The 16,433-nt window shown below is 35.8% G+C and overlaps 1 protein-coding gene across 1 annotated transcript in view; it reads left to right on the top strand.

Moving 5' to 3' along the window:
- The window catches only part of plxnb1b (plexin b1b), a 52,729-nt gene that overhangs the window by 27,140 nt on the left and 9,156 nt on the right, over nt 1-16,433 (top strand). The window contains exons 12-28 of the mRNA XM_082136668.1: nt 850-984; nt 1,069-1,191; nt 1,737-1,827; nt 2,357-2,514; nt 4,674-4,825; nt 4,947-5,052; nt 5,914-6,050; nt 6,156-6,332; nt 6,548-6,743; nt 7,552-7,794; nt 9,223-9,405; nt 10,361-10,509; nt 10,761-10,861; nt 11,211-11,428; nt 12,271-12,449; nt 12,538-12,604; nt 13,005-13,151. Coding sequence (XP_081992794.1) covers nt 850-984; nt 1,069-1,191; nt 1,737-1,827; nt 2,357-2,514; nt 4,674-4,825; nt 4,947-5,052; nt 5,914-6,050; nt 6,156-6,332; nt 6,548-6,743; nt 7,552-7,794; nt 9,223-9,405; nt 10,361-10,509; nt 10,761-10,861; nt 11,211-11,428; nt 12,271-12,449; nt 12,538-12,604; nt 13,005-13,151 — 2,562 coding nt within the window. The remainder of the gene's footprint in view (nt 1-849; nt 985-1,068; nt 1,192-1,736; nt 1,828-2,356; nt 2,515-4,673; nt 4,826-4,946; nt 5,053-5,913; nt 6,051-6,155; nt 6,333-6,547; nt 6,744-7,551; nt 7,795-9,222; nt 9,406-10,360; nt 10,510-10,760; nt 10,862-11,210; nt 11,429-12,270; nt 12,450-12,537; nt 12,605-13,004; nt 13,152-16,433) is intronic.

Here is a 16,433-nt window from a genome sequence, read left to right on the forward strand (position 1 = left end):
TCTTTACAATTATAAGCAAAACGAAAAAACCTACCCTTCTTTCTTTAGTTTCTTCAGTTTGGTGAGGCTTTGTTTGGAATAATAAACTTCCTCTTTATACTCGCATATTACACTTTATGTAATATATGACAACAAACATCAAGAAGCATAATGCAATGTTTTTATACAGCTAATGAAACTGGAAATGGTGTCTCAGAAGTGTACCATAAACTATTTAAAAATGGCTATGCCCATAGTATGGATTGCAAAATATCAAATACCTTAAAATTAATGATTACAACAAGTATTAAATATTACATAATAGCTAATTATTTGTTTATTTATGGGTAAATTATTGCCATTTCTGTTAATAAAAGTTAAAAAGTTAAGTTCACTTTTTTTTTACACTATTGGTATACAAACTCCCTTCAACTCTTTCCCTTAACCTAACCTTGTTTTATTTTTAAAGCACTGTAATCCAACAAGATCAAAAAGAAAACATTTTATTGTACAGCAACAAAAACTTTTTTTGAAATGAGCTCTTTACACTGCCCATCTGCTCCACCATATCTCTATTTTTATACAAACATGAAAGTTTTAAATAAATATTAAACATGAAATTAAACAAGAAAATATGCTGATTCAGACGATACACACTCTGTCATTTAGTATGCATTAACAAATCAAATCATGACCAAGAAATACATGTTTATTCTTCTACCTTATGCTAGTACTTTATGCAGAATTTGTACACTGGGAACACTATATTTATAAAATACACCTTTTCCTACTTCCTCGTTTTCACTGGATGACATGATATTCACTGCCATATGTTCTGGTGTAACTGACCTTTTTTTATTTATTTAACAGGCTGATGAAGGCACATTTGTCAATTGGGGGGCATCAGCCTGCCCGTGTGTGGAGAAGATTCAAGGATCCTCTCTGCTTCCTGTCCTAACTCAGAGAAAAATCTCTCTGCTAGCCCGAAACTTGCATCTCTATCAGGTAAAAACAAACAAACACCCACTTCTTTCTTAAAAAATATACATCTGCATTTAAAAACATGTTTAAACACACACTTGTTCCTAGGACCAAGAGCTGGCGTATGAGTGTGTATTGGTGATCGAGGGGCAAACTGTGGTTGTTGATGCAGATGTGACGCTGAATGAGGCAAACCCTTTGCGGTTTGACATCACTTGTCATGCCCACCAGGTACAGCATCAACACAATTCAGAAAAATCTCTACTCTGCTATGGCTACCTGTTTTGTTGCATGCTCCGATGTGTGTCATTGCTGGGTTTCTCACTTAGGTTTTTTGTTGTCATGTATTTCTGTTCCCTTTTTTTTTTTCTGTTGTTCCCTCTCAGTGTTGATTCCGGTTTCCTTAGTTGCCTTAGTTACTGATTTGTTAATTGATTAGTCCCACCTGTTTCTCTTTGTCCTGTGTATTTATACCCTCTGTTTAGTTCAGTCTTTTGTCTGTTCTCGTCATTATTTACTGTAAGTTGGTATGCTCTAGTGATTTGTTTTAATTTATATTATTAATATAACTGCTGCAAATAGATCCTTGCCTCTCTTGGTTTAAACCAACCTGTCACTTCCCTACAATGCTGTCTAAAATAAAGGCAAATGCCAATAACAATTAAAGATACAACAACAACAACATGTAGCAGTTTTAAATGTATGCTTCTGTGAGAAAAGACTGCAGTTTGCAGATGATATTGATGCTATGTAAATTCTGCCCATCTGTTCTGTAGTATTCTTATGAAGAGCCAGTTGGAGAGTATAATGCCATGGTGTATGTAAAGAGAAAAGACACTTTTCATATTGACAGCACTGATCTTTATGGTGAGTATAATTCTTTTGATGCTCATGATGAGCTGTTTGTGCAAAATGCATGCATGTGAATAAGAAAGGACACCGTATTGAGTTATATGGTTTTATGTATCAGGACACACACATGTATGTGTATAATTTTTTTTTTTTTTTTTGCAATAGTCATAAGTTGAATGTACAACAGTGATTAATGTTCCTTTATATTAATGAATATAAATAAAGTATTTGTTAGATGTTTTTTTTTTTTTTTTTCAGTCAATGACGTGCGTTTAATAACTTGAATGGTTCAAAGAGGAAAATTACAAAGTAGTAATAGAACACCAGCATTCATGGAATGTTCCTTTTATTTTCTTGATAATGTCTCCTATTGTCCGTCTCCCCCTGCTCTGTTTAGTCATGCCTGTGGCCTGATAATCTGTTTTTGTTTGAAGGGTTGCTAAATAAAGCTGCACAATTCTTTGAAAATCCAGTTACTGAATCTCACTCATGTATTTGAATTTTACTCTGATCACTGTGATTCTGTGTGCTTTCTCTACTGCAGTGACGTTATATAACTGTACAGTTGGACACTCGGACTGTAGCCGTTGTCACACTGCAGATCAGAAGTACAGCTGTGTGTGGTGTGGGACCGGTTGCGTTTACAGAGGTTCCTGTTCTCAACACATCCAAATGACCTGTCCTGCTCCTCTGATTCATTTGGTTTGTTACATTTTCTCAAACTTGACTAAATGCAGCATCTTTGGAATATATATGTAGTTTGTAACTTCTAAGAAACTTTAATTGAAAGACAAGTATAAACAAAATAAATTTTGCTTTCGTATTACACTTGACCACTTGTAATCAGATCGACTGAAAAGCATCTGAATGCCAGGTGTAAATGGGGCCTTTTCTTTTCTCGGTTCTGTTATTCCCCTTCTACCTTCTACACACACACACATAGAGAGTAAGGGAGTGGAAGCTGTGTGTGTATGTCTGTAAAGAGGGTATGCACGTGACGTCACCGTCGGCTGGAGTGGCAGCATTGGTTTTCAGCATGAATGCCACGAAAAACATACAAAACACATCTAAAATGGGAACGAGCTTTGAGATTGACTGTACAAATAGATTTGACAAGAAATCTGAAGTATATTTTTACTGACTGCCGAAAGCTACAGAACAGAGAAGCAAATGGATCGCTGCAATTTATAGAAACAACTGGACTCCATGCAGCGAAACATCATTTTGTGTCAATATGTTGAATTTTGGGGTAAAATCATACCTTATATATTGTATTGATAACTCATCAATTAAATATTTACCATCTTATATTCTGCATAATTGGATATTTTTAAATAAACTATAAAAGTTTTAAGGCTGGACAATATGATGATATATATAACATTGGTATAAGTGAACACCCGGATTTAGACCTACCTATATTGTATTTATATAAAGCGTTCACAGGCAAATTAGCTTTATGTATGTCCCCGGCATCGAAATCAGGCACATATAAATGTCAGGAAACACTATTCCTGGTTGCATGTCAATTTCCATGGATCATTTGATCTTTGGTAAGTTGTAAGGAACACTATATTGAGTCCAGCCTTTAGTTTAGACCGAAATTCGTTTGTTTTACTCACACGCTCGATGGTGTTTTAAGCCCCCAATGGCTCCTTAGAGGCAGCTAACCCTACCCTCAACCTTAAACCTACCCATCCCCTCGCTGCCTGGAAGGCGCCGTTGGGGGCTTAAAACACCAAAGACCTACTCACACAGTTTCCCCTATTAAATCCTGTCACGCAGAAGGCTCTTTTGCCACTCAGTCCAGCTGAGGGGGCGTGTTCCAGCGGGAAAGTGATGTCAATGCATACCGTCTTTTATGACTTGCAATAGGTACATAATGCTGTGCCATTCAAAGACATACATCAATGATGAATAAATTGAACAGGTTAACTCTTTCCCCGCCATTGACAGAATTTACTGTCATTTATGAGACCACGCTTCCCCGCCATTGACGGAATTTACTGTCATTTATGAGACCACGCTTCCCCGCCATTGACGGAATTTTCCGACTTTCCTTATTTTCACTGTTATACGGTAGGGGGTGCTATTACGCATTTTCTGAAAGATTACAGAATCTCCAGATCAAATCACTGATAAAAAATGAAGCTCATTTCCATTATGACCAACGCAATCTACCAAGAGCAGTACAATTTAGCGCAGGGTAACAAAAAGCAGAGCCGATGAAAATCAGGTGTGGGTAATCTACAAACAATACAGGCGCAGTAAATTAAAAATACCATGGCTTGGCAAACAATATGTTCGGATAACATCTGGCATTCCAAATAAATGAACATGACTAGAAAAAATTCTCTCCCTTCTATTCTACCACACGGACTGCACTCTGTTCTCTGTGGTGCCTCCTCCTAGCAGCATTAAATAATGGCACAAATAGCAGTAAATTGACTTAGTAAATCATGTTGCATGGTTTATTTGAATACTCTCCTCCCATAAATGTTGCGTCTGAAAAGAAACTCCTACAAACGCATATGCAATAAGATCAGCCGCAAAAAATAAATGTCCATGCCTTTTCTAGCAAATTTTTACTGCGTCTTCAGTCATTCTTGACAGTAGTTTTTTAATGCCAAAAGAAGGGTTTCCGCTGGTGCAAGCTGTTTGTAAATCTGGCCCTATGAGCAATAATTAATGCATAATTATCAAAAGTAATCATTCATTTCAAATGACTTCTACAGTAGATATGTTTAAAAGCACTGTAAGTCAACTTGGATAAAAACCCTTCCAATTGTGTAAGTGTAAATGTAAATCTATTCCAACATATTAAAAAATCAATCCTTAAGCTGTTGGTTTTCTGTCCCTAGGTGGAGCCTTTGTCAGGGTTGGTGGAAGGAGGCATTACTTTAACCATTTCTGGGTCTAACTTGGGACAGAAAGCTCAGGATATCCTTCAGTCTGTGACTGTTGCTGCTGTTCCCTGCACTGTTATACCACATCTATATGAAATATCCACCAGGTAAACACCATAATGTATTTGCAGTTCACTTATTACACTGATTAAATAATATTTGGCCATATGTTTTTTTTCTTCCTTGTGTCTCACCCATTTGTGTTTTTTCTTACCCTCCATTCTTTAGAATTATATGTACAACTACAGCCAGTGGAGAGGAGAAGTCTGGTCACATCTTAGTGAAAGTCTCTGGTGGGGGCTTTGGCCTGTCAAGTCAAAAATTCAGCTACCAGGTTAACTTGCATTTTACTATTAACTAGCTATATTTTAAAAAAATTACTTCCATTTTTAATTTAAAAAAAAAACATATGACTTTGTCTTCCATTCTGGCCAATGTATATACAACTCAGTATAATGAAAGTAAAGTATTTAACAAAAAGCACCAAAGAATATCATAAAGAATAGCTTTGTGTGCGGAATAGATATGACGACTTATATTTCGGCCTGATTGTCTCAAACGTACCATATGGCTTTAGAGGATTTGGATAAATAGCACACGAGTTCTGTGGACTACTTTTATAAAAAAAGATTATAATACTTTTATTGTGTCCTTTTTGAAGCTTGAACACTCTAGTCCCCGTTCATTGTAATTGCATAGACAATAGTGACCAGTACATCTTTCAGAGTGTTTTATTTTATGTTTCATGGAAAAAGGAAAGTCAAACAGGTTTGGAACAAATGATGAGTAAATGATCTCTTTATATATAAAGAATAGTAATTTTGCACAGTTAAATCACTTGCCCCTGTGCATAAAAGATCAGACTTTTGAGCCAAAAGAAGTTTTGTGGGATAGAGACAACATATGTAAGGTTCAATTTCAGTGTGTATCCTATACATATTGTGCATTGATGCAGCTTAAATGGTTAACTCTAAGGTTTCACCACATTCTAAAACATTGTAAATGCCTAAAGTCATATCGTACATCCTCCCTCCCTCTGTTATCCCTCCATTTCTTGTTTGTCATCTGATTATTATGTGCATTGGAGCTTTGTTGTTATGTGAAGATGGTTGTTGTGGAATTGCTGTAGTTTTTTAGTTCTTGGATGCAGAATTTCCTCTGATTGTATCTCTCATCTCTCATCTTATCCCTTAAGGACCCTAAGCTGATAGAAATCTCTCCTCAGAAAGGGCCACGGGCAGGAGGAACAACTCTGACAATCACAGGCAGAAATCTTTTGACTGGTCGTGTTACTGATATCAGTGTCCTACTAGGGAATGTGCCCTGTTCATTGTAAGTGCTACGTATCACTGTGGAAAACCGTCTCCTGTAATTTGGTGTAATATGAGTATTGTCTGTGATTAGGAAGTTCTTTTATCCTCTTCTATCCCTCTGCAGAATATCAAGTGTTCAGGAGGACACTATAAAGTGTCTGACTGGTGCTAGTAATGGGACAGGAGAGCACAGGGTGACTGTGCGGTATGGAAACATTGAGCGACATCTTCATGCCAATGGCTACTACTATACCCCTGACCCCAACATCACACATGCCATGCCCTCTAAGAGCTTTATCAGGTGTGTGTTTAAGTTTTACCAGACTTAGTTCAACAAACTTTAATTTTTTTGTCTGGCTGACCCTAAAATGTGCCAAAAAAAAATCTTATAGACTTGTATTAAAGTTGGTCTGTGTCTAGGAGCTTTTATTTTAAAATGGGCTTTTTAAAAAAAGACTTTTGTATGCGATTTTTCTCTGCTCTTGTTAATCACTTAACATTTCTTCCTTACTGCAGCGGAGGGCGTGTAATTAAAGTTTTGGGACATAATTTGGATGTGGTACAGAAGCCTCGGATGCAAGTAATGGTGGTCCCTCCAGACTCCATTCCCCCCTGGAAGAAACGCAGGCGACGGAGAAAAACTAGGAATGTAACAGATGTGGAAGTGCAAGAAGCAGACTGTACAGAAAACACATACTGTTCATTCAAAAAGGTGATTTTCAGTTTAACCTTGCTTAATCTCAACCTTACTTAAACTACACACAACACAAACTGAAAGTTCAATAGCAGATCTATACTCGGTTTATAAACTGAACGCACAGATTACTAAATCGTTCCCTCATTTCCTGCCCACAGATTAATAACCCATGCCTTCAATTAAAAAAAATAAAATTGGGGGGAATTTTATTGTTTGGCTTTTTTAATTTATCTCAAGATTTTTCCAAATAAAACACTTAACATTCACCAGATTGGTCCAAAAAAGGTTAATTATTAAAGGAGCATCTGCAAATGACTAATAACTAGTAAACATAAATTTAAAGTACATTAATACAATTCACAAATTTGTAGCCCCTTCTCGAAATCTCTCCCCACTGCTTCATTCAAGGCATCAACTCAAGGTGTAAACAAACTGGTTGACATTAGATTATTCATAAATACATTATGAGCTGTTCATTTTGTATTAAGAACCATGTAGTTACAATATGATTTCACATCTGATATATGACTATGGTGAGTGCATTGGTTGGCGATTGGTGTTTTCTAATCTTATTTTGTTGACTGTTACAAAATGAGAAATTTAAGAAAAACTTCGTTCTAAAATAAATCTGTCTCTTTGATTATTTTTTTTTTTTAAATCAACACATTATTTGATTATGAAGGTTTTTTTTAAATTAGTATTATAGATTAAAGTCTTTGGTTAACAGTCTCTAAAGTTAAACATCATTTTGTCTGAAATATTTTGGTGGATTTGTCCACTTACACAGTGTTGTCTCTTTCTATTGTTTTCGTTTTCTCTGTAGTTTGAGGAGCACTGTGAGGTGAAAACCTCCTCTCTGCTGTTGTGTCGGACCCCTGGTGTAGACCCTCAAGTAGTTGGTGGTCATATGCAGGTTGAGTTTTTGTTGGATAACTTGCGCTTTGACTTTAACTCTGTCAGCCAATCACCTTTCACCTATGAGCCAAACCCAACCCTGCACCCGCTGAACCATGGTGATCCCACAAAACCATATCGCTACAAACCTGGATCAGTCATATCTGTGGAGGTTAGTGGGGCTTTTTCTGTTGTAATGTTTTCTGTTTTAACAGTCACGCTGGACCTGGAGGACAAAACATCCATAGAACTGTAGTACAGGCCTGCACATTTTGTTTTGGCCAAATGCGATCCCCCCCCCCCCCCCCCCCCACCACCACCACCACACACACACAGTATTCCAATCACTAAAAATAGCGGTACATTCCAAACTGTTTAAAGGGGATAGTTCACCCAAAAATTACTCATCCTCATGTTGTTCCAAATCTGTATTAATTTCCTACTTCTGCTGAACACAAAATAATATTTTGAGGAAATCATTGACTTTCATAGTATGGGGAAAAAATGCTATGGAAGTCAGTGGGCCCTATCAACTGTTTGGTTACTGACATTCTTCAAAATATCGTCTTTTGTGTTCAGCAGTAGAAAATAAAATCATACAGGTTTGGAACAACTTTAGGGTGACTAAATGATGACAGAATTTTCATTTTCGGGTGAACTATCTCTTTAACGTCAAAAACCCTTAAAGTGCCTTAATGTACTTAAACAGTGATTGTAAAAGATCAAATTTTGTATACACCTTACTGAAAATACTTATACGTACAGGTGAGCCGAAGAGCCCAGAATATGAACGCAATTGGCTAAATGTTTAAGTTTTCTTTATAATAGATTTCTTTGACGAAACGCTTAACATGAAACTTTGCTATACATAGTATGCATCATCAATAGGTTGTATACTGAATTTGGTCTTTTAATATCACTATCTCACTACATTAGTATTTAGTACAAACCTGGGAAAAACAACTGGCGGTCAATGGAGCCTTGTTTTGCCCTCCAAGTGGGCGTTCCTATAAGGATGTGATGTCACACGAAAACTATAAATTCAAAGATATTATTTTTATTTATTTATTATCATGACAGTCAATATTGATTAAATTGGATGCGCTAATTGTCTCATTCCCATGAGTCTAATTGTCCAATCTCAGCATTCAGCGGTCATATATTTCCTAGTATTCACTCCATGGCAACATTCATCCTGTTAACTAAAACGGGTGCTACTTTCATGTCCTTTGTATCACACTGCCGGATCTCTCATTTCATACAAATGGAACTGGCACCATCTTGCATCTCAGTTATCAATTGTATTGAAAATTATCTCAGGGGACTTCAGGATTAATATTACTGCAGTTTTTGTCTTTTTGCTTGGTTGATTGTTTTGTGCATTGCTTTAAAATAACATACAGGTCATTATCGTAAAATATTCGCCCTCAGGGTGGTGCAAGACTCTCCAGTAAATCCTGTTGTCAGGGTTTATTTTTCGATATTGACTAGGTCACTTTACATTATCACCCAATTATTACTTATTACTCATGTTTAAAAGCTTAATCTCATGTTTCCTCTTTTAACTTTTTCTTGTATCCCTTTTCAATTATTTCCGCAGGGTGAGAATTTAGACTTGGCCATCTTTAAAGAGGAAGTAGTAGCGCTGATTGGTGAGGGGGTTTGTACTGTTAAAACTCTGACACATAATCACCTTTATTGTGAGCCACCACCCCAGCAGCCCCCGCTCTCCCTCAGGCATGGACGCAAGCGAGAGGGAGCTGACGCCTTTCCAGAATTTATAGTAAGCCTGAAGCCAACACCCTCTCAACACACACAGACTGAGCTTAACCCTATAAAGCTACTGTATTAGATTTTGTACGCACATTTCTTAGGCTAACTCTAAGTTATCAACATGATTAAAACTTTTCTTAAATTTTACATTTAATTTAATATTCAACAATAATATTGATCTGCCTGCATTGACACCACTATATGAGAACTGATCTGAGCTGGGTGATGACATCACAGTTTTCTCCAGAGCGGCTATATATATAAATGAACTAAATAAATAACTTTTTTTACAAAAAAAATGAAACCTTACTGAACTTAAGCTGGACTGTGACACTATTTTCTTCTGGAAACAAACTTTGTTACATTATTGTCCTGTTATCTCTGTAAAGCTAAAACAATCTGTATTGTAAAAAGCGCTATATAAATAAATGTGACTTGACTTTGCTGAAAAGTCTGACAAATTTGACTTTTGAGGAATGTTTATATGTACATTTCTCAATCGTCATTGTACTGCTTTGCATTATTTATTTTTTACCCCCCACAATAAAAACCACAGAGGTTTAATCAGAAAACTAAGCATTTAAATATCATCTTACTAATACATATTATTGGGAGATACAGTGACAACAATGAAATGAATATTTTCATAATATAATCATAATATGAGCCATAAAAGCCTGATGTATCAAATATGGTACTCAAGACGTATAATTTTTATATACATACATATACAATAAATTATATACATATAATACAAAATATAGATTTTGTCTAAAGGTTCAATAAATGTTCGATTAAAAAAATAAAATAAAATGTTGGACTATTATTTCATATGTCAGGCCTTATAAGGTTCAGGTTGCACCTACATCATCTTTTCTGAAAGTGTGATTGTAAACTTGCATTTTTGCAGTGAATATTGTATTGCATGAACAGTGGTGTATAATAGTTTGTCTGTCTGTATTCAGGTGCATATGGGAAACCTGAACTTTTCACTGGGACAAGTGCAGTATGATTCTCTTAGCCACTCCATCTTTCCACTGGTGGCACAAATTGGGGTTGGAGCAGTTGCGTCTCTTGTTGCTCTTATTGTACTTATCATCGTGTTTATATACAGGTGTGTATGAAATGTAATATGAAAGAATGTGCTTATATAGTGCTGTGAAAAAGTTAGTACCCTATAAAGAGTGTAGCTTTTTTTCAACATATTTGGACATTGGATATGTAATTATGACTCTGTAGCATGTACATTTGCTACCTATGGCCAGTCCATTCCTGAATGCAAGAATAATGCAATAACTAATTTTGGAAACATTTATAGATTGGTGTATGAATGGAATTTATTTTGTGTTCTCTCATTTCTCTTAGGAGAAAGAGTAAACAGGCTCTGAGAGATTATAAAAAAGTTCAGATCCAGCTGGAGAATCTAGAGACCAGTGTGAGAGACCGCTGCAAAAAAGAGTTCACAGGTAATTTACAGGTACATTTAGGATAAGACCAGAGGACAGTTATAAGATTTTAATATTAAGTTTAAGAATAGTACCCGTCTAACCCGTCATTCATAAAAAGAAAATATACACCTGCTCCAATGATTTGTTTATTTCACAGTGGTTAAAATAGCAAATAAAATTATACCATTTGGAAATATTAGTCAAAACAGCCCACTTGTTCCCCAGCTTCTGAGGAGTTGATTTCATTTTGAAATATTTAAACAAATAAAAAATTATCTAGTGCAGTATTTGCCATTAATTTTTTCCCTCCCAAAATGTCCCTCATGTAAGCCTGACCTTCGTATATTTGACTCTTGAATCTACTCAGACCTGATGACTGAAATGATGGATATGTCGAGTGATCTGGTAGGATCAGGAATTCCTTTCTTGGAGTACCGTATGTATGCCGAACGCATCTTTTTTCCTGGACATCGTGAGTCTCCACTTCACAGAGACCTGGATGTGCAGGAGTGTCGGCGGGCCACGGTGGAGCAGGGACTCATTCAGTTATCTAATCTCCTCAACAGCAAACTGTTCCTCACAAAGGTAGTGGAAATAATAGCTTTTTCCTCACTTTTGAGTGTATTATCTGAGCTTAGAACATCTTTTAACTTGACAGCATCTTATAATGCAAAGTGTGTGGTGTGAGACTCTGAAAACCCAGTGAGATATGGCGCAATGGCCAGAAACGATGCATGCGTACTGTACAGACAGAACAACAGTTGAAAATGTTACAGATGGCACTAAAGATGGCACTACTCGGAACCTATTTGTGTAATTACACTGTAACAAGGACACCTCAAAATACAGTGTAACTGCTATTTCACAAAACAGATGTGTACATAGTCCACATGAAAAAATAACTTCACTTACAAAAATGTCCCTATTCAAAAGTTTAGATGTGCTTGATTTTTAATTCCTTGATGATCCACAACTGTTTTGTGATAGTTGTTCATGAGTCCCTAATTGATTCAAAAATCCAGGACCTGCACAGTCTTTGGTTTACCAGCGTCTTCTGCGTATGTGAACCCTTTCCAACAGTGACTGATTTTGAAATTCATCTTTTCACACTGATGACAACTGAGGGACTCATACACGACTATTACAAAAGGTGCAAACATTTACTAATGCTCAAAAAGGCAACGCACTGCATTAAGAGCCAGGGGTGAGAACTTTTTTAACAGGATGATCAGGTTAAATTATGCTTATTTTGTTTTATTGGAATCATGTAAATATCTTTTCTAGCTTCTGAAGGTCAGAACTTAATTTTTTTATTAAGACCTTTAAATAGTTGTGTATGAGTCTGTGAATGAATACACTAACATAATAACTAAATGATAATGCTTTCCACCTTTTTATATTTATTCTCTCATGTTTCTTTCCTACAGTTTATCCACACTCTTGAAAGCCAGAGGACATTTTCACCCAGAGACAGAGGATATGTGGCATCTTTGCTCACTGTGGCTCTTCACAGCAAACTAGAATACTTCACTGACATACTTAAAACCCTGTTGAACGATCTGGTGGAACAGTATATTGCCAAGAACCCTAAACTCATGCTGCGGAGGTAAGACTGATGGATTAACTGACATTAGAAGTACCAATATGAATCAACAAAAGTGACTGAATGATTGAGGCTTTAATTCTCTTTTCAGAACTGAGACAGTAGTTGAAAAGCTCCTGACCAACTGGATATCCATCTGCCTCTATGCCTTCTTAAGGGTGTGTATGAAAATTGGTGGGATTGTTTGGTTTTTAATACATATATCTACTTTGGATACAATTTAATATTTGTAGATGAGACATTTGGAATTGTTTTATTTTAATGACACAAATATGCAGTTCTGAAAAATATGATTACTGTTACCAATGTAAAATACTTGTCTAAGAATGTAATCAACCTCTTGAGACCCAGCAAGATGCACTATGTTGTGCATTAGGATTGAAAATTTTGAAAAGATTGAAAAGATTTGTTTATGTTTTAATTGAAATTCACTGAACTAGGAGAGTTGCTACTATAGGATAGTTGAGAGAATTATAAAATAATTTCTTAGTGTTTTATTGAGTAGATTATCCATGTCATATTGTCATAAATGATTGTATTTGTGCTCTCTGTGTTCAGTATTCTGCTGGTGAGTCTCTGTACATGCTCTTCAGAGCGATTAAACACCAGGTGGATAAAGGACCTGTGGATGCAGTGACGGGCAAAGCCAAATACACCTTAAATGATAACCGCTTGCTGAGAGAGGATCTGGAATACCGCACTCTGGTTAGAATGGAAATGTCTTTATACAGTATACAGTATTAGGTCATTAGTCTAATTTGGTAATCAGTGTTTCTGCCAAAAAAGTATTAAAAACTTTTTTAATATTACTGAAACACTTTCTCCATCTTATCTACAAATTGTGTCCACTATTAGTTAGTCACTATGTTCGTTTACACTTCAATTTAAGGTGTTTCCATCCAAAGTTGCAAATTTAACTTGTGCACAAAATTGGGAAATCGCATAAAACATTTATGAATTAAGTACCGTTTTCACCCCATGTGTTCAAAAGAACTAAATCGTCACTCAATGGGAAATTGGTGAAGAACAATCTGTAATAAAAATCAGGGAAACTGCTTTGGATTTTTTTTTTTATACTTGCTCACATGATCACATGAAGGCAAAGGCAAATTACATTTTCTTTTTCGCATTTAGTTAATTTATTCAGTAAATATGTTTCCATCGTAGTTTATTTGCATGTCATCTTATCGGATTCAAAAAATATCCGCTTCAATTGAGCTGCATTTTTTACTTAGCCATATATTGTTTATTTTCTTTGTTTTTTTTATTAGTTTTAAGTATAAGATAAACACAGTTATAAAAGAAAATAGGTGGATGGAAATAAAGCTACTGTTCTAGTGTAATTACACAAATAAGAACTGAGTAATATTAATTAACAACATGTACTTTAGAGTTTTAGAGATTAGAGTTCAGTTTAGGGTTAGTTGCTTGTTATTATGCATAATTTGCTGTTATTACCATAGTAAGTACAAAAACAATGTAAAATAGTGTAAACATTAGTATAGATTTAACATGGTTCTACCAGTAAGTTTCCTAAACCAGGGTTTCTGTCTTCTGAGTATTGTAAGGGTGGGGTCTCTACTAGGGTTGGGTGTCATTTGAATTTTGACGTTTCGATTCCAATAAGGTAAAAAAAAGAAGAAATATTTTTGCTAAACATTTCGTTGCAGCTGAATACCATTAACAAAATTCAACCAGCTAAAGAAGACGTACACAATTAACTTTTGCCTATGGTTTTAACAAAAATACCACAGCAAAACTACCCTAACTAATATAAATGTCAAGCATTGTTAAAGACAAGTAAACACAATAATTAAATTAGAACAAATAAACAAATTAGCAATAGCACAAATGGCTGAAGATGCATCTTTTTCGGCAACACTTGATCCATTAATACTAACACTTTATCTTCTATTCTATATCTTTTATCTTTATAAAAATACAAAAAGAAAAAATACACGTACTGTGTTAGATTAAACTGGGAGGGGTCATAGCACTTTGGACAACAGGACAACAACATATTGTTGTCCTGTTGTTAGTTTCACTGCTTCTATTGTTCTCATTTGTAAGTCGCTTTGGATAAAAGTGTCTGCTAAATGAATAAATGTAAGCACAAATAAATACAACTGAACAAAGATACAAATGAAAAACAATATGGTCTTCGCCCTTTTAGGGTTTGGGCCCTAATAAACAGCATTTTAAGATTTTCAGGTAGGTCTAGTATTCAGGCACAGAAACCGTAAAAAAACACTGCACTTTATTTATAAAATATAGAAATATTACAAATATATAGTTACAAAAATTATTCAGTCAAGATCAGAGAGTTAATTTTCTCTTTGTCTTTTGTTTTTTGATTAATGTTAATGACGCAAACGGCAGCAGGAATATTAGCTGTCATTTTAAGACTGAATACACTGATGCGTTGTCTGTTAACGTTCACTTAAGATGAAACCGACTGTGTTTACGAGGATATTTTGACATAATTAATAATTTTGTGTGTATTTGTCCGTTCAAGTGCAAGAAGATGCGAAAGAGAACTCAGTTCAGTACTGCACACTATATGAGAGGCGGCTCTTTGTGTGTGCATGAATGGTTTAAAATCACATTGAAATGCACATAAAGGAATCAATAAGAGGAATCGAGTACCTGAAGTATCCAATTAAAGAATTGGAATCGATTTTCGATTCCCAACTCTATTCCCTTCAGTGGTTCAGGCTGCAAGATTGCCGAATGACTGAAGAAACTTTATCAGCATGATTGTGTAAAACTGTACGTTTCTTGTCTATTACCATCCACTGCTACTTAAACCAATGACAGAAATAAGAGCAGTTAGAATAGCAAAATATGTGGGCGAGCATTGCTATAGTGTGACTATATTGTATTGCAATAGGTAGCACTTCAAAGTTGATACTGAATCAAAAGTAGTTAGCACATCATTTATAAGTGAAATGGTTTAATAACAATATTTGATAAATTGATAAATTGACTGCCAATAGGGAAAAACAAAGGGTTCAGCTGTTTTAACATCTCAGATGAGCCAGTCTGAATTTAGATCTGAGATACACTCTGTTCTTGTTTTCCTGTGTTTTAATTCCTGTTTACTTGGTGTACCCTTTGCTAGTTTTTCTTTGGTTACAAATTATCTTCACCTGTGTCTTGAGTTCCTCATTTACTTCCTCATTTGCCTCATTTATTGACATCTGTTTTCTCAGTTCCTTGTCAAGTATTGTCTTTATGTATTATGTAAAGCTGTTGTTTATTTTCTCCTGTGATCTCTCTCTCTCTCTATCCCCATGCTTTTGCCTTAGGGTGTATTCACACCAGGAAAGTCTGCTAGTTCACTTGCTTTGGTCTGGACCAAATACAATGTTGATTTTATTTTTATTTTTTGGCGTGGTTCGCTTTCACACTGCACTTTTTGCAAGTGAACCAAAATTTGTAAACAAAACCACACGTGTGCTAAGGTCATCCATTCATTGGACAGAAATTCGAACAGTACCAGAGCTCATTTGGAACCGGGCCGAGACCACCTCTTCAGCTGGGTCTCGGTACAGTTGTTTGTTCCGCACCCGAGTGCGATTGCTGTATTCACACCTGCCCAAAAGATCCGCACCAAGGGGGAAACGAACTTGAGTTCGATTCAATCGAACCAAACAAGACAGGTGTGAATACACCCTTAGATTCAGTGGTGGACGAAGTGCACAAATCAAGTACTTGAGTAAAAGCACAGATACTTTTATAAAATATTACTCCAGTATAAGTATTAAGTACCCCACTTCAATTTTACCCGAGTAAAAGTACAAAATATAGCATAGTATTTAAAAATAAGGAAAACAAACAACTGACAGTCGTGACCTAAATATGCCAAAAATTCATAATTTGTGACTTAAGGTGATGATACACAGGACAACTTTTTGAGCAATGTTGCTGGGCAATCTTGCCGAGCGATTGTTGCTTGGGCACTTTCCCATTGAAAATGGGCAATAA

Source organism: Leuciscus leuciscus (assembly GCF_965113295.1).
Source record: "Leuciscus leuciscus genome assembly, chromosome: 14".
Taxonomy (NCBI): domain Eukaryota; kingdom Metazoa; phylum Chordata; class Actinopteri; order Cypriniformes; family Leuciscidae; genus Leuciscus; species Leuciscus leuciscus.